We start from the raw sequence: 17,527 nt of genomic DNA on the forward strand, positions 1-17,527 counted from the left end.
TCCCTCCCCCTCGAAGGCTGCTGGTGGCTTTGGAGACCTTAGATCTCTTGAGACCAAGATGGCGGCGGCGGCGGCGTCTTGTGGCGGCCACGGGGGTCGCTTTCTGGCGTCCGGGCTGTTCCGCAACCGGGTGGCCATCGTGACCGGCGGGGGCACCGGCATCGGCAAGGCCATCACCGCCGACCTGCTGCAGCTCGGTGGGCAAGGGGCGATCCGAAGGGGAAAAAACCAAGGGAAGCCCCCGGGGACTCCCCCAAAATCGGGAGGGAACCAAGCGGGGTACCCTCGCTGCGCACACGCATTCACACGTCCCCTCGGGAGGAAATCGCGGGTTGGTGGTAGACTTGGGCTGCCCCGTGTCTTCTCCTTCCTTGTTTTCAACAGGAATTCAACAGGTGTAGCCTCCCAGGGGCGTAGCCAGGGGGTTGCAGGCTGCCAAATTTTGCAGCATCTGAAGTTTTCAAACCATCTTCAGAGGCAGTCCTGCATATAACACATCGCAGTAATCTAACCTAGAGGTTCCTAGAGCAGTTAGGCTACCCTAGTTCAGATACCCCCCCCCCCTACCAGCTAAAGCTGGTGGAAGGCACTCGGTGTGACAGAGACCACCTGAGCCTCAAGTGACAGCAAAGGATCCAGAAATATTCACAGTATCCAAGCTGTGTACAGTACATGCTTCTTCAGAGGAAGAGTAACCCCTACTGTGTCTTGATAAGCTAGTTGTTTTATATATATTTATAATGATTATATTTCTATCCCATCTTTTATTCAAGGAGCTCAAGGTGGTGTACAAACTTTTCTCCCTTTGCATTTTATCCTTACAACAACCCTGTGAGGTAGGTTAGGCTGAGAGACAGTGACTGGCCCAAGGTCACCCAGCGACCTTCATGGCTGAGTGGGGATTTGAACCCCGGTCTCCCTGGTCCTATTCCAGCGCTCTAACTACCGCACCACACTGGCTCATCATTCCCTTTGGCCCCTGTCCTAGAGGATTAATGCCTCTTGTTAATCAGTGATATATACTGTAATGTCAAATCCAGGAAGGCAGATAATGAACTCTGATTCTCTAAGCTGCACTTGTAGCTGATGGATAACTGAGCTGTAGGGAAAGTGATTGGCAGTTTGAAAAAGAGCTGGCTATATCTATGTGCTTTACATGGGTCACACCAGGGAATCAGGCCATGTCACTTGTGTGTTAAGTAGGGCAGGCACTAAAATACCAAACTAACTCATATGCTGCTGAAGATTCTGTACTTCGTTTGTGGCTTGAAAGATGAATGAAGTCATAAACTAAGGGTGGGCAACTTTTTGCCATTGAATGTTGTTTTACTGAAACACACCACATTTTGATTAACACATGGTGTGTGTACATGCAAATTCTGAAGCCAAGCCACAAATGATAGACTTCTTCATTTGTTCATCAAATGAAATGTCCATAAAATGTCCATCATTTGTCCATTCTGGTTTAATTCAGAGTGTAATAGCATGCTTTGGAAATACTAGAATGTACTTTCTGTTTTGGATAACCTCTGACTCTCGCTGTCATCATGGCCAACTGCAGATATTCTATCATTTGGACCTGCCACTCATTTATCGTAGGTGTTTTATCACTTTTCCAGTTTCTTGCAATTAAGATCCTGGCTGCTAGTGTCGTGTACATAAAAGTGGTCTAACATCTTTATTAATTTCTGGTGATGTTATACCTAGAAGGAAGTTTTCAGATTTTTTCTTAAATGAGAACCTAAATAACTTTTAAAATTCATTATATATGTTATTCCAAAATTCCTTAATGGCTGTGCATTCCCACTACATGTGCATATATCTGCACTTCTAGGTCAAGAAGTGATGGTGGGTGTGGTTCTTTGTGATCCAAAGAGGTCTTGTTTCTGTTGTTGTTAGCACTACACTAATTTCATGTCTTATAATTCAAATTCTACCATTGGCTTGGGAAGTTTCTGTGAGATGACTTTCCACTTCAGTAGTGGGGGGGGGGGGTACAATTTGCAAGCTTAAATAACAATTTATAGAAGCATTTCAGGTATCTGACTTTGCAGACTTCCAGAACCGCCAAAAATGCTTGACAATCCAGAAAGTCATGATTGAAGATGGTTATCACAGTCTGTGTACAGTGCCATTTGTTAAGCAAGAACCCTTGTTGCCTCTACTAAAATGCAACCATGGACATAGCCAGGATTGGGGTGGGGGTGGGGGCAGAACCATGTTATCTGTGACACAGTTGGTAAGTTTATTTATTTACTTGATTTGGGGGGGCAGCTGCCCCTCCTGGCTGTGCCTATGAATGCAAGACTATTAATGTCTAAAATGTCTTTCCTCCCTCTTTTTTGACAGGTTGTAATGTAGTCATTGCCTCCCGCAAATTCGACAGATTAAAAGCTGCAGCGAACGAGCTAGCTGCCAAAATTCCATCCACAGTTTCTGCCCAGGTTACCCCTGTACAGTGCAACATTCGCAAAGAAGAGGAGGTAAAAACAAAATACTTTTGTGCTGTAGAGTGGACAACTAGTGTACTGGTTTGCTGGAGAATATTTGCCTTGAGTGTATTACACACATACAAAATTTGATTTATTATATTTCTGTGCCGCTCTTAATTAAAATGAATCCCAAAGCAGCTGGTAGTTCACAGTATTTTTCAAAGAGGTTGTTGTAAGAGTAGTACTCTGTGATGGGAAAAGATTTATATCTTGTTGCATAATTGTCTTTAATGTTGTACGTCGCTAATAACAGCCTCCTTTGCCAATGTTGAAATGACTTCTGAAGAATGTAGATTTTGCAGGCATTGAGAAATGTACACATGTGGGTGCTTGCATCTGGAGATTGGATCTAGAAGCCAGCCACTTTGACTTAAACAGTGCATCTGGATTATTCCAAAGAAAAGGGGGAAAGGCCAATTATTTTTGGTGACTTTGTTTTATAAGGAAGACATGTAACCTGGCTGTTGCTTTGACTAAGATAAATTGTTGCTTTCCCTAAATCATTGTAGTTTTTTATTTCGTGTAGCTTAGAAGAGTCACCCAGTCTGATTATGAAAGTGGTAACACCCAGTTGATTATGTTGTTAAGGTGTGTTGCTGGTTCTACTTTTAAAAAATAATTGGGGAAGGGCTTTGTAAAAGAGCAGTGGGAAGGGGAAAGTTAATGTTCCTTTTCGCTAACTCTAAAGCGTTTTTTGTGTGCATCTTACTATCCTTTGTCACTACGAACCATTTAATTATTCAGAATTCAGACTGCAATGCACTATCTGGGTCTGTCCGAAACCTCATGTGTATCTCATGAATAAACTTTTAAGATTTTGCGTTTGTCATAATTTCCTTTCTTTTTGCATATGCTTCTTGGTTTCCTAATCCGTGGATGGTGGTCACTATTTCTCCTGGTAATCCTTCAGAGCCCTTCCTGTTTGTAACCTGTTTTTTGGAGCTGTAAGAAGACATTTTCTCTGGGGGGGTTTTTGAGAGTTGAAGGCAGTAGGGTTGCAGATGCTTGTTTCTTTTGTCATGGTATTGTGTGGTTTCCCAAACTTGGGTCTCCAGCGGTTATTGGACTACAACTCTCATCATCCTTAGCTAGCAGGACAAGTGGCCAGGGATTATGGGAATTGTAGTCCAAAAACAGCCGGAGACCCAAATTTGGTAGTGCTTCAAAAATTACTAGATATTATAAGCAGTGTCATAGCTACTGGGGTGCTAGCCAGGTTTTTTGCCCCGGGTGAACGCACCAGAGGGGTGCCATTGAGGCTCCCAGCCTGTGTGTGTGTATACAAATGTGTGGAGTGTGTATGCTAAACTGCATCTTTGACCCGGGTTTTCACCCCTGTTTCAGGGGAAGGGCTGTAGCTTCTTGGTAAAGCATGTGTGCTTTGCATGCAAAAGATCCCATGTTTAATCTCCAACATCTCCAGGTTAGGCTGGGAAAGACTTGCAGTCCTGCAGATTCATGGCCAGTCAGCTGTAGGCATTGAGTTTTTATTTTGATTATATATTTTGTGGCTTTATATTTCAATTTTGTTCTGTGAACGGCCCTGATACCTCCAGGTATAGGGTGGTATATAAATTCAATAAACAACAACAGCAACTTTGTATAAGGAAGCCAGCTATGCTCTATGATTAATCAACGGTGTTAGAGCTGTCATATCACTTTCAAATTCTGCTTTTTCAATAGTAGTAGTAGTAGTAGTAATAATAATAATAATAATAATAATAATAATAATAAAAGAACCATCTATTGTCAGTCTTCTGCCTTCATCTCCAAATAGTGTTCCTGCTATGAAAAATAGCCCTTCCTTGGTTCTATTTTAGTTCATTCTGCCTAAACCACTCCTTTCTCTTTCCATTTATTTCATAACTGGGCTTCTGGAGTGGCTGTTTCTCTGATCAGCAAAAGGAGATTCACATAAAGCATCTAGGGAATAACTTATTGAATGCGAGTTTCAGAGTCTTCATCTTTATCCTCAGGGGCCTCCTTGCTTTCTTTTTCATAAATAATTCTGCTTCTTGGCACAGGGCTCCTGAATGCTGTGCAGTCTGCCAGCTTCCTTTGTTAAGAATACAGTGATGCTGCATTGTACCCTCTGGGTCTCTTGGCTGTTCAACATCCTGTAGCCACCAGTCCTACCAGGCTTGATTGTCTCTCCTGACACAAAGAACATAAAGCTATTGAATGCTGTCATGTGGAAAGATGACCTCAGTTCTCTTTTCTCTCCAGCCCACCCCACACTCAGCACCAGGAGATTGTATCTGGGTTGTGATAAGGTGGCAGTGATGAGATGAGCTCCCTGCGATTATTTAATTGAACAGCCTTCCATCTCATACTTGCTGCTTTTAGAGGAGTCGTTGGAACTAAAGGCCTTTGGACCAAAATCTGTAGATAGTGTTACCTACTAGTAGTGAGGAAGCCATAGATTTCATAAGAAAACTCTTGGATCGGATACCAAATGCTTAGTGTTCTGTTTCCAGTAGTGGCCAGCTAAATACTTTTGGGAAGCTTGCAAACAAGCTATGAAAGTAGCAGCCCTTTCCTGTTTGTCTCCAACATCTGGTATTTGAAGTGGTTTCACTTAGGTATCATATCTATTGGGCTGATAGTCTTTGGTGGCTGGGGAAACCCAGCCAGATGGGTGGGGTATAAATAATAATGATTAGCTATAATTATGATTAGCTGTAAGATCACTAAACTAGTGAAAGCATGGTGTTATTATTATTACATGTATTATTATAAAATTACTTGTGAAGTATGGAAAGAAAACACCATGCTTTCACTAGTTTAGTGATCTTATAGCTAATCATAATTAAATATCAAATTCTGCATATAAATGATTACATTCATCCGGTTTAAATTGCTTCAGTCTAATAACAATTCCTTTTGAAGAGGGTGCTGCTGCAACAGTGTACAAAGTCTGGCTATATACATTGTTACAAGTCTCCAAAAACCCTGAAACAATAGCTTCCTCTCGGAGTGGAAGGGAGGTCTTTTCCATTCATAAGTTTGACTTCTGAATCTAGTAGTAATTCTTTATTCCCAATGGAATAAAGGTGTCGAAGGGTGCAGGACTGCAGCCCATGATGCTCTCTGAAATACTCCTTTTTTTGCTAGTGGGGGAAGGCTGAGTGATGCTCTCTGGGCGATTTTTCTTCTTCTTAAGCAAGGCAATTTAGGCTGCAAGCCTAAACAAACTTACACAGGAGTAACTCCCATTGAGCTCGGTGAGGCTTCCTTCTGAGTGGTCATGTGAAGGATTACACTGCTCATGGTTTCATAGTCAAACATTTACGGAAGGGTCTTAACCATTAATATGGCTCTCCATATTGAGCATGCAGTGCTTGCATAATTCCTTAATACTCTGTAAACAGCCCAGCCTTTTATCTGTACTTCTCATTCGGTGGCTATGAGTGGCTTTGCAGTATAATGTGATTGGACTCTGCTGCCTGGGAGTGTGTATGTGTGTGGATTTAAAGGTTTCTTGTAGCATGCTCTCTGAAGAGGCTGGATTTTCTTCTAAATGCATTGTTAAATCAGGGTTTTGTAATTGGTTGACAATCCAGACTGGTGCTGGGAAATGCATTCAGCTGTAGCGAATCATAATTAAATATCAAATCCTGTGTATGAGTTGCGGCATTCTTGTCTAGTGCTTGAGGTTTGTCTCCATAAATATTCCGTTGAGTGATCTACTTTTTTCATGTGCTACTTTATGGACTTGCCCTTTTGTATTTCTTGATTCCTCATTTTCCAACTGGAGTTAATTGCTGTTCTTACTTAATAGGGCTCTGATATTTGTTCTGTTACTCACCTATACTGATTTTTCTCTGGCTTCTCCATATACCTGGAATGTGTTATATGCTAATATGCAGCGTATTTATCTCCCTTCTTACAACAAACTCCTGAACACACTCTTACCCCTTCCCTGCTGCCCCCTTACAGCCTCTTTTAATATAAGTTAAAAAAAAGCCATTTTTAAATTTACCAGTACATAAGGTTCTTCCTCATCTCATTGTCTAAAGATCTCAAAGCTGTGTACAAAACTACAACCTAAAAAAATTGAAAAGATATCATAAAACAGACATACAACAAAATCAGTAAAACAGTATGATTAAAAAAAGGAATTATGTAATATCAGGATCCAGTCTTATGGACTAGGGAAATCACAGGCAAAACATATGCATTTACAAGTAATCTGAAACATCTGATGGATAATGCTTCACATATGGCAGATGGTAGGGAATTCCACAGTACAGAGATGATTATAGAAAAAGACTGTTTTGGGGTCACCACCCTGTGATATATTCTGTAGGGTATGTTTGCATGATTATCATTTCCTCAAATGATATACCAAAATGAAACATTTTAGTAATATATGGCTCTTGTTTTTCTAGAAGAGTTGCACACACTTTCTTGTCAATTTGAGCTAATTCAGCTGTTAATCTTTGTATTCAGATTCCCAGATTGCATGCCTCTTTTTAAAAGGAGTGCACAGGTATGAATTTATACCTATGATGTAACACCTGAAGCAGCCCTTAGCTATGAGCCTAGCAAATTGCCTAGTATTAGGCATCATTATAAACAAATATTACGCATTTATAAAACTTCTTCTTACAAAAATGTAAGGATTTTTTCTTGCATTTTTGCAAGACTGCTGGTCTGATTCTGCACAAAATCTATGCTGAAAGAATTGTACCTGCTGTACATGCCTTGCTAAATATTCAAGAATGGCATTTCACTTTTCTTTGACAGGGCTGTATAGACTGTGACTCTGCCACTTCAGCAGAATGTTGCCATTACTAGTTTTGGGTAGCTGAGGATGCTGCTGGATTAGCATTTTTTCCATCTTCTGCTTGGCAGGGATCCAGGCCCCTTGGATCCTTGTGAAGACCATGGGCGCAGATAGCGGAAAGGGGACACACAAACTGATTGGATGGGAAGAATAACTTCTATGTAGCAATGCATTATTCTTTAAAGCACAAATATATTTTCATTAAGGCAAGAAAACAGCCTTATTTTTAATCCTCAATTTTTAAGAGCTTTTGCCAAATGCTCTGAAGGTCAGAGGTGAATTTGAAACTCGGGACACAGGTGGGGAGGTGGGAAGAAAACTGGTGCTATTGGATTAAGAGGGGAATGAAATCGCTTTTTCAAGACTGCCCTAAAAAGAACTTTTCAATGGAGTTGAAAAGGGAAGAGCAACATGGAAGTTGGTCCATTAGAGCAAATGGGGCGCTGTCCTACCACCTTAGAGTGCCATTAGTCAGCCCCCACCTGCATGCTTTCTTACTTAACGCTGGGCTTTAGTTTCATCTTCTGGGCTTTAGTTTCATCTTCTGGGCTTTAGATTCATCTTCTGATGGGAGTTGTAGTCTAAAACATCTACAGGGCACCAAGATGAGCAAGGGTGGTCTAAAATCTCAGAAATGCTCACCCAGCTTCTCTCTGAACTCTGCTCTTCTATCTGTGCCAAGTGGGCCTTGCTTCCATTCTTTGGGAATGCATTAATTTGCATGCTGCTGTTTTCATTCATAAAATACAACAGATTGGTTGTCCTCCCTTGATGACCCTGGGAACTAGCAAGACCTGCCTGCCGGCAAAAGACTGTTTCACACATGACTTAAATAGACTATTAAAGGCTGCTTGTTCGTTCTATCAGTGCTGCCACTGCACCATAAAGTCTCTATCTACCTAACTAAGGTTTAGGTACATTTGAGGATGCATGCTTACTACTTCCAGGATTAGATATAAAAGAACTATTCTAATATCCTTTATTGCAGAAAAGCTCTTTTTATTCATTCTTTGCAGTATTATTCATGGCATTGTTAGGAATGTCATTTCATGTTGTGTTTGACAAGATGCTCATGTCAGTCAGCTGTTACTATATGTTAAATTTTGTAGGATTGTGAAAGTTCTCTGAGACGTTCTATAATTTAGATCTAAAAGTCTATTTTTAGGAGGTTCCAGTGGACATTATACCTCCGGCTGCAATGTTGTGATTTCTTTAGTGTTCACACTGTTTTACCAGCCCCTAACCTTTTTTTTGCAAGAGAAATATACAACATATACAAAATACAAAAAGAAACCACTACAAAACAACCAATTGTTTTTATTCTGGGCAAGCTTGAGTAATTAATGTAGAAATGACTAACGCTAAAAGGCTACCGTGTGCAGACTTATCATTCAACTTTTTTTTTACTATTGGTAGGTAGAGGCACTGGTGAAATCAACATTGGACCTTCATGGGAGGATAGATTTCCTGGTCAACAATGGGGGAGGCCAGTTTCCCAGCCCAGCAGAAGCAATTAGTTCAAAAGGCTGGAATGCTGTGATTGAAACTAACTTGACTGGGACCTTCTACTGCTGTAAAGCAGGTGAGCACTTGGTGTACACAGGAAATAAGTAACTAAGCCATCAGAAGAACTCTCCCTCTGCTTTCCCCGTATAGCAGTTCAGTCTCTTTATCATTGCCATGGCATGTTCTTGCTCTGCTGTCCCCAGAAGCATTATAATCAGACATTCAGAGAACTTTGGGGTTCTTCCTGGGCTCAGCAGGTTATTAAAGGACTCCAGGCTAAGTTGTCACTGCTAACTAGGTTCAGTTGAAAGTTGGGTTGCCAGGTCTGTTGAAGCGCAGACCCTGAGATGCAAGGAGGAGAGGTTGGGGGCTAAGAGAGTCTGGATGCTGCCTTAGGTTGGAGGTTGACAGATATGGGGCAGTGGTAGCAGGATGAAGCCTCTTGAGCCAATGATACAATAGCCTGCTGCCTTGATTTTTGGTCCTCAATCTGAAATTCTGTTTTTGTAGAATCTTAGAGTTGGAAAGGACCCAAGAGTCATCTAGTCCAATCCCCTGCAATGCAGGAATCTCAACTCGTTTCCCTCTTCAAACCCTGGGAAGAAGGCTGAAATCTGACACCCCAGGTCAAACCATGAGACCTGACAAGTAGTTTCTCCCCCTGACTAATTTACAACTAGAGGTGGAAGAAGCAAGGGGATTCTTTGACAATTTTTTTCCATGTCTGCAGATACCTACTGACTAGATGATAGATTTACATTTGAACACTGATGCTGTTTTTGGCACTAAGAAATAGTGGGTGACAGGTGAGGCAGCAGGATTTTCCTTAAGGCTCCAGAGCAGTTTTTTCTAGAAGGAAAGGAGGTGGGGGCTGGAGCAAACACTGGATTGTCCAAAAGCGCTGTCAGTTCTAGTTCTCCATACTTGCCTAGAAACATCGTGCCTGGGTCATCAGGCCTAACTAGTTGGAACCATTTTCTTAGGCAGTAGTAGACGAATTGGTAGCAAGATGGACAGGTATCCTTCAGGAAGCTGCCTCACACTGAGTCAGACCTGGTGCAGCTAGTCTTGCCTGCACAATGACTAGCAATGACTTTCCAGGATTTCACAAAGGAGACTTTCCCAGCCCTTTCTGAAAATGCCAAGGTTTGAACCTGAAACCTTCATGCAACAGATGCGCTGTCCCACTGAGCTGTGGTTTTGTGTTATACAGTACAGATAAATATCAATAGTTATAAGATGTGCATTCAGTTGTGATTCTCAGGTGAATATTTGGGTTTAATGTCATTGCTGCTTCCACGTCTGAGCAACTGGTTTTGTCAAGTTTTCTAAGGCTATGGAAATAAGGCTTGAGACAGATTTCATTCCACTCATGTGTTTACTGTAATCTTTGTACACCATTTATCTGGCAATGTAAAAGCCTTCACGACCATTCTTCTGTGTCTACCCAGTGTACAATGCTTGGATGCAGGATCACGGAGGTGCTATTGTCAACATCGTGGCTGATATGTGGAAAGGGTTTCCTGGCATGTCGTAAGTCTGCTATCCGTATACGATACACAGTCCACTTGCTTTCAGTGAAACTGCTGTCCCTCTGAGTAGTCATGTGCATTTGAATGGTAAAACAAGATGGAACAGCAGATTCCCAATATTTAACATGCACATTCCTTGAGATTCCATTTTAACAGAAGTCTTTGAGGAATTTGGGACTAAATTGCCGGTGCTTATGATCCTCACTTATTGTCACCTGCAAGGCTTTCCTGAGAATGCTCTTGAACAAAAAGTGGAATGCAGGAAGCAGTCACAGACAAGAAGAGGCTGCATTTTTCTTAGGCCAACTGGAAAGCAGAGTCCCTCTGCTGGGACAGTGCGATGAGTCTAGCTGAGGTCTGCCTATATAGCTGTGCATCTTTGCATATGCCTGTTTGTAATCCGCCATCTTACTGGGTTGCCCCAGCCACTCTGGGTGGCTTCCAACAAAGATAAAAGCATAATAAAACATTGAACATTAAACACTTCCCTATACAGGGCTGCGGGTGGCGCTGTGGGTAAAACCTCAGCGCCTAGGGCTTGCCGATCGCATGGTCGGTGGTTCGAATCCCCGTGGCGGGGTGAGCTCCCGTCTTTCGGTCCCAGCTCCTGCCCACCTAGCAGTTCGAAAGCACCCTTAAGTGCAAGTAGATAAATAGGTACCGCTTTATAGCGGGAAGGTAAATGGCGTTTCTGTGTGCTGCGCTGGTACTGGCTCGCCAGAGCACCTTCGTCACGCTGGCCACGTGACCCGGAAGTGTCTCCGGACAACGCTGGCCCCCGGCCTCTTAAGTGAGATGGGCGCACAACCCTAGAGTCGGACACGACTGGCCCATAAGGGCAGGGGTACCTTTTATACAGGGCTGCCTTCAGACAGCCCCAATTTCTCATGCATTTGCTGTTTAGTTCAAGAGGACTTCTCTCATAAACATAGTGAAAGGACAGGGCACCATACCGACTTCTGTTTTTGTACTGGAAGTTGTTTCTGCAAAGTTCCTACAGAAGACTGAGATGTCCGGAAGCGCAAAGTACAATTTTATTAACAACCTTTCACCTCAGAAGTCTCAGTCTTCTGTAAGCCATGCTTTTTTCTCAGTCATTGCCTATACTTCTATAACTTGTTGTTTATAATTTGATGAGTCATACAGAATGCTATTAACATTGTGAGCTTTTCGTTGGGCTGGAATAATTGGACAAACACAAAATATTGAAAAAAAATTTTACTGCAGGCCTTCAGCCAGCCTTTGTTCATTGTTTGTGTTAGCATTGAGTTTGCAATTAAGCTTCTAGAATGTCAGATATTGCTAAGTTGACTGCCCTGTTCTGCTGAGATTTGTTTTGGATTTGTTTGATTGGATGACTGCTTGTCAGTGTGTGAACCTAGTTAGGCTTGCTAGGTGTCGCTATAGTTACTTCAAAGCATCCAGTCTTGATGGAGCTGCCACATACCCCATGTCTATTTATTGATGGAAGATAATATTGCCCTTTTAAAATTTCCTTCCCTCACAGACACAGTGGTGCAGCAAGAGCCGCAGTTGATAACCTGACCAAAAGCCTAGCCATTGAGTGGGCCCGCAGTGGAGTGAGAATTAACTCTGTTTCTCCGGTAGGTGACAGAAACATGTGACCAGACCAGCTTTGGTGCCTGTAAGGGAAGAGTCAAATTAGTACAAATTTGTAAAATGATAATTTACAGTGGTGCCTCGCAAGACGAAAAGAATCTGTTCTGTGATTCTCTGCGTCTAGCGGAGTGGAAGGGAGGTCTTTTCCATTCATAAGTTTGACTTCTGAATCTAGTAGTAATTCTTTATTCCCAATGAAATACAGTGGTGCCTCGCAAGACGAAATTAATTCGTTCCGCGAGTCTTTTCGTCTTGCGATGTTTTTCGTCTTGCAAAGCACGGTCCGTCGCAACTGCGCCTCTTCAAGCGGCTTTAAGAAAAAAGCGAACAAACTCGCAAGACGTTTTCGTCTTGCGAAGCAAGCCCATAGGGAAATTTGTCTAGCGAAGCAACGCAAAAACCGAAAAACCCTTTCGTCTAGCGAGTTTTCCGTCTTGCGAGGCATTCGTCTTGCGGGGCACCACTGTAGTATGGTTTAGCTGAGATAGAATAAGACAATTCCCTACCAGCTGCGCATTTGGTCATAATTATTTGAGTCTATTAAGGGTTTTTGTAGTTAAACCTGCTAATAGCATCCAGGGTTTGGGATGGGTCTTAGGATATGGAAATGGAGGACGATTCTCTCTCTCTCTCTCTCTCTCTCTCTCTTTCTTTCTTTCTTTCTTTCACAAATTTATAAGCTGCTTCACAGACTGAAGCTGCCAAAGCAAACTACAACAATATAGAAATGTGATAAAATGCAAGCTCCCAAAACAATTTCTATAGATACACAATGTGTCTTCCTTGAATGACTGGGTCACACTTCGGGGAAAGCTGTCTTAAGCAAAAATTACTTTGGTGCATGCCTAAATATCATGATGCAACTCTTCACAGAGATTGAGTGGTTTATAAAAGATTCAAATAATAAGTGCTGTTAAGCCAAAAGGAGAGAGAACAATTTAGTTGCAAGGAATAGAAGTTATGCTTTTTGGTGCGTGTGCTTGGTGTATTTTTTTAAAAAAATATTTATTATCATTCTACCGCATCCTTCCTTCTGCAGGAGACCGTTGGAAAGTACACATAATCAAGAAAATACAAATGGTTAAAAAAAGTTTTAAAACTGCCATGCAAACAATAATACCAATAAAACAATTTAAATACATTATACAGTGGATGAGGAATATTGGGCCGTCAGTCTCAGTTGCCATTAAAGTGGTTTTTCCTCAGGGTGAATCCTGCACCACACAAGAACAGAATGTTGCGTTGGGAATTGTGGCATATGCACAGCCCTATTTATTGAGGGAATTGTAAGCAAGGTAAAGAGCCAAGATTTTGAATAAGAGCTGGAATTTATTTTTATCCCCTTCCCCAACCATCTAGGTCTTAATGAGCAGCTGCTTTTCAGTGTAGAGGGTTCAATGTTACTGTATTAAGCATTAATGGAGTCTGACTGTGAGTCTGTCCTTTTCTTCATAGGGAGTGATATTTTCAGAAACTGCTGTTGCACATTACAAAGATGGTGAAGAACTTTTTAGAAACTATGTCCAAAAAATTCCTGCCAAGAGATTAGGACTTCCTGAAGAGGTATTACAGTATTTCAACCTAAAAGTTACCTTTTAGCACTGAGGGTCTTTCCAGCTGATCGGTAGTGGCGCCCGCCCTGTGGAACGCCCTCCCACCAGATGTCAAAAGGAACAACACCTACCAGACTTTTCGAAGACATCTGAAGGCAGCCCTGTTTAGGGAAGTTTTTAATGTTTGATATTTTATTGTGTTTTTAATATCCTGTTGGAAGCCTCCCAGAGTGGCTGGGGTGGCCTGGCAGGATGGGTGGAGTATATGTAATTTTATTTATATATATAATATGTGTGTGTGTGTGTGTATGATTCCCCCCCCCCCCTGTACACAACATTTGCACAAAGTAGTGCAAATAGCAGCCTTGCTGTGGGAGATGGTTTTCAGTGGTACTCCTGATCAGCATGTGTGTGAACAGGGATAGGTCAGCAAGGGCCAAATACAGTCCTTCAGGCCTCTCATAGAATAACTAATGCATTAAGGGGAAATGGTGCTATTGCATTGGAAAGAGGAATTTCATGACACTGGAAAGAACACCCTAAATTTCAAAGAGTAAGATATTTGAAGATGCATACCACTAACTAATATGTTCATACAAAAAATGATTATTAGAGTACTCTTTAAAGGGCAAGCTATGTGCCTGGCATTGTATAAACCTAAAATAGGTATCCTGATTATGCTATAATTATGTTGTATGTACCATTCACTCCACAGTAGCCAACACCACATTGCGAGCCTGCTGGTTGAACTTGCAGAACTTTTGAATGTGCAGTTTATCATAGAACCTTGTTCAGTTTTGAAGGTGATTTTTGAGTACTTTTGGAATGGATCGTTCCGCTGACATATCCAAGCCAGCAAAGCATTGAAATGATATAATATTTATGGACAGTAAAATACCAAGCATTTTCTTTTTGACTTGAACATTTTGTATTTAGTAATATATTCCTGTGGACCACTGGTCAGTAATCTTCTGTAATTGATCAGTAATGACTTCTGCTCTAAGAATCACCTTCAAATAGGAAGCTAACAGGAACCCTTTTCAGAAATGTGCATTCAATGGACACATGCAGGGCTGGTGGCACCCTACATGCTTATCAGTGTGCATTGACACCATGCTTTTGACATACAAATGCATATGTTTGCACATGTGTAGGGCAGAATCTATACACTACTGCCTTTGTTGTGATGAATGCATGAAGCCTTGCCTGCATTTTTGAAAAGTGCTATGGCATGGCAGGCATTGAACACCTGTAATTCACATAAGTAAATGTTTCAAATCTTTATAAGGTATCACCCTTGGTGTGTTTCCTGCTGTCTCCGGCTGCCTCTTTTATCACTGGAGAAACTGTGAAGGTTGATGGTGGGCAGAGCATATATAGTTCCCCATGGGAAGTACCAGGTAAAAAACCCTGCTTTTTAAAAACTACTTTCTAACAAGTAGCTTGTTCAGTTATATGCCCACCCAGGGCCTGTTTAGATCTCTTACACTCTTTTGTGGAAATCAACACTTCAGTTTTATCATAGTTTATTGTCAGCTTTGCAGTAGCTTGATAATTTAGTTGTGAGTCTTTTTAGGTCCAGCCTGGGATTGTAGAGTAATACAGCTCACTGTAATAAAAGGATTTCTATACTAGCCAGTCTTGGGCAAGTGGTGCTGTGAACCCTGAATGCTTTCCTCCCTAAACTATATGCTCAACAGCCTTAACTGAAAGGTTCTAGTCTTAACCCATGGCCGCCTTAAATCTCATGACATTGGAATGGGATTGGTAAAAACACTCTTGGGATTACCTCAACCTCAGTTATTGAATTGTCATATAGCTGTCTTATAAACAACAAGAAGCAACCTTTTTATAAATTTTTTTTTGAAGGATTTTAATAGACAACAAGGATACATACAATGTCTCTGTTCTCAGTTCATAGAGTCCTTTCTATAGGTCAGTTACATTCGGTGTGAGACACTGCTGTCATAGAGATTATGAGGTGGAAGAAGTGAATGGGGGAAGAAAGGGGGTAATGATTTTCCATTATTTTGACAAATAACCCTTTACTTAACAATGTCACATCTAGTTTTTCCCAGATCTTCATGTGCTGAATCCAAGGCTGACTAAAGATCTGTAGAAATATAGTTTGCCTTTTTGGTGTTTGGAAGATTTTTCAGCCGAAATGAACAAAACTAATGCATGGTCCATAGCTTTTTCTCCTAGGATCTCTTCCTATACATGTTGGAAAGACAGTGCTGTAATTTGGATCACTGTAGATATGTAACATGATATTTTTTGGAAATAATTCAATAAAAGGGTGTTTGGAGAGCATTTCCTTTAGCCCAGTCTTCCCCAACCTGGTATCACTATTTATTTTGGACTATAATTATCATTAGCCATGCTGGTGGGGACTGATGGAAATTGTAGCCCAAAACAACAGAAGGGCACCAGGTTGGGAAAGGGTGCTTTACACTTAAAGGAAGTTTTCTTTCTTTAAGAGAGCTGCTCATCGAGATCTAGCTGGGTTAAGGTGAGATGAAGCAGCTACTAGCTTTTGAAGGTAACTGTCTTATTGTATCCTTTCCCACAGATCATAATAGATGGCCACCTGCACCAGATGGAGATAATGCCAAAGCACTCAAGAAGTTACTTTCAGGAAAAGCTTTGTCAAAGCTGTAAAACAAAAGAAATGGGGTTAGCCCCCTTCCATGCCTGTCAGTGGATAAATGCTGCCTTTCAGTAATTGACTGCAATCTTGAGGATCACAGCCCCACTGGGGTAACAAGCTGTGCCTTAGTTTTCTTCTTATGATTCCTCTGAAGAAAGTCCTCCAGAACCAAACAACTGTCAACATGTGCTGCTGCTGGCTTTGATGTAAAAGGGTAAATGCATCTCTCATGACTTCTGCTTTTGCAATTTGCACTCTAAGCTCTGCTCACTAAATCACGTACATATGCTGCATTAACAAGGTGCTGAAGTGAATTACGGTCCAAGTTCTGTAGCTTGCTATCATCACAGCCTTTCTGATTGCCATGCATTGATTACTCACTTCTGCCATAAGAGTCTTTGGCACAGCTCCCAGAGATGAGAGATGTTGGTGCACAATAAACTGGTGGTTTGTATCTATGTTCAAAGTTGTGTTTTATCTTCAGTGGGAGTAGGCAGCATGGGTACTAACTGCCACTTGAAAACGTCTTTAGGTAAAAAAGGTAAAGGGACCCCTGACCATAAGGGACCCCTGACTCTGGGGTTGCAGCGCTCATCTTGCTTTATTGGCCGAGGGAGCCGGCGTACAGCTTCCGGGTTATGTGGCCAGCATGACTAAGCCGCTTGTGGCGAACCAGAGCAGCGCACGGAAACGCTGTTTACCTTCTCGCTGTAGTGGTACCTGTTTATCTACTTGCACTTTGACGTGTTGCAAGATAGTTTATTTTTCTAAACTAGCACTGCTTGTCTTAGACAGTTTGATTTGCAAGCCTTCAGGCTGGTATGTGCCATAGCCATCATATTGACTTAATTCTAGTGATTAGAGAAGTTGTCCAGAAACATTTCCCCCCCACAAAGGAGCTGAAGAGGAGAGGTGGCAGATGAAGAACTGAAATATGGATACTTCATTATCACTGCAATTACCAGAACCCAAGGGGAAGAAAAATCATTAGAGCTATAAGGGGAAAGCTCATGTTAGCTGCAGTTCCTTGCTTTTAATGAATTGCATTTTATATATTTATTTTGCCAAATAAAAAAGAAAATTAGCAAAACGTCATCCTTCCAGAGTGTAATACTTTGAAGGGGTAGTTTCAATGCCAAGTTACTGCACAAATTTAAATGTTTAGTATCTAAACATTGGTTCTTGGGAGTCCTCATTTTCCTCTAGGCGGAAGTGTAGTAGCAAAAAAAGGAATGGAATATCCTTTTCTTCCCTGATAACAGTGCATCTTCTTTTCATAATTGACCGCTGTTGTGACAGTTAGGAAGTTTGCATCACCCTTTGCAAACACTGTTGAACAACGGATATCTATCAGTTTATGAACTGTCTTGTTAGCAAGGAAATAC

General features: G+C 41.6%; 1 protein-coding gene across 1 annotated transcript; it reads left to right on the forward strand.

Annotated features, from left to right (window-relative positions):
• Nucleotides 1-24: 24 nt before the first annotated feature.
• On the forward strand, nucleotides 25-16,600 carry PECR (peroxisomal trans-2-enoyl-CoA reductase). Its single transcript, XM_083491166.1, has 8 exons — nucleotides 25-197; nucleotides 2,350-2,483; nucleotides 8,698-8,863; nucleotides 10,239-10,320; nucleotides 11,827-11,923; nucleotides 13,395-13,502; nucleotides 14,781-14,892; nucleotides 16,065-16,600. Exons 1-8 carry the CDS (start codon nucleotides 59-61, stop codon nucleotides 16,151-16,153), a joined length of 927 nt encoding a protein of 308 aa, XP_083347292.1. The 5' UTR covers nucleotides 25-58; the 3' UTR covers nucleotides 16,154-16,600.
• Nucleotides 16,601-17,527: the final 927 nt, after the last annotated feature.

Source organism: Podarcis liolepis, assembly GCF_965112155.1.
Source record: "Podarcis liolepis genome assembly, chromosome: 1".
In the NCBI taxonomy this organism is placed as follows: domain Eukaryota; kingdom Metazoa; phylum Chordata; class Lepidosauria; order Squamata; family Lacertidae; genus Podarcis; species Podarcis liolepis.

Excerpts from the sequence above, each read along its gene's own strand:
- PECR (XM_083491166.1), top strand. The coding sequence starts at position 59 with ATGGCGGCGGCGGCGGCGTCTTGTGGCGGCCACGGGGGTCGCTTTCTG. Across the intron at positions 11,924-13,394 it reads GAATTAACTCTGTTTCTCCG|GGAGTGATATTTTCAGAAAC; the intron begins GTAGGTGACAGA and ends TTTTCTTCATAG. Across the intron at positions 13,503-14,780 it reads GATTAGGACTTCCTGAAGAG|GTATCACCCTTGGTGTGTTT; the intron begins GTATTACAGTAT and ends AATCTTTATAAG.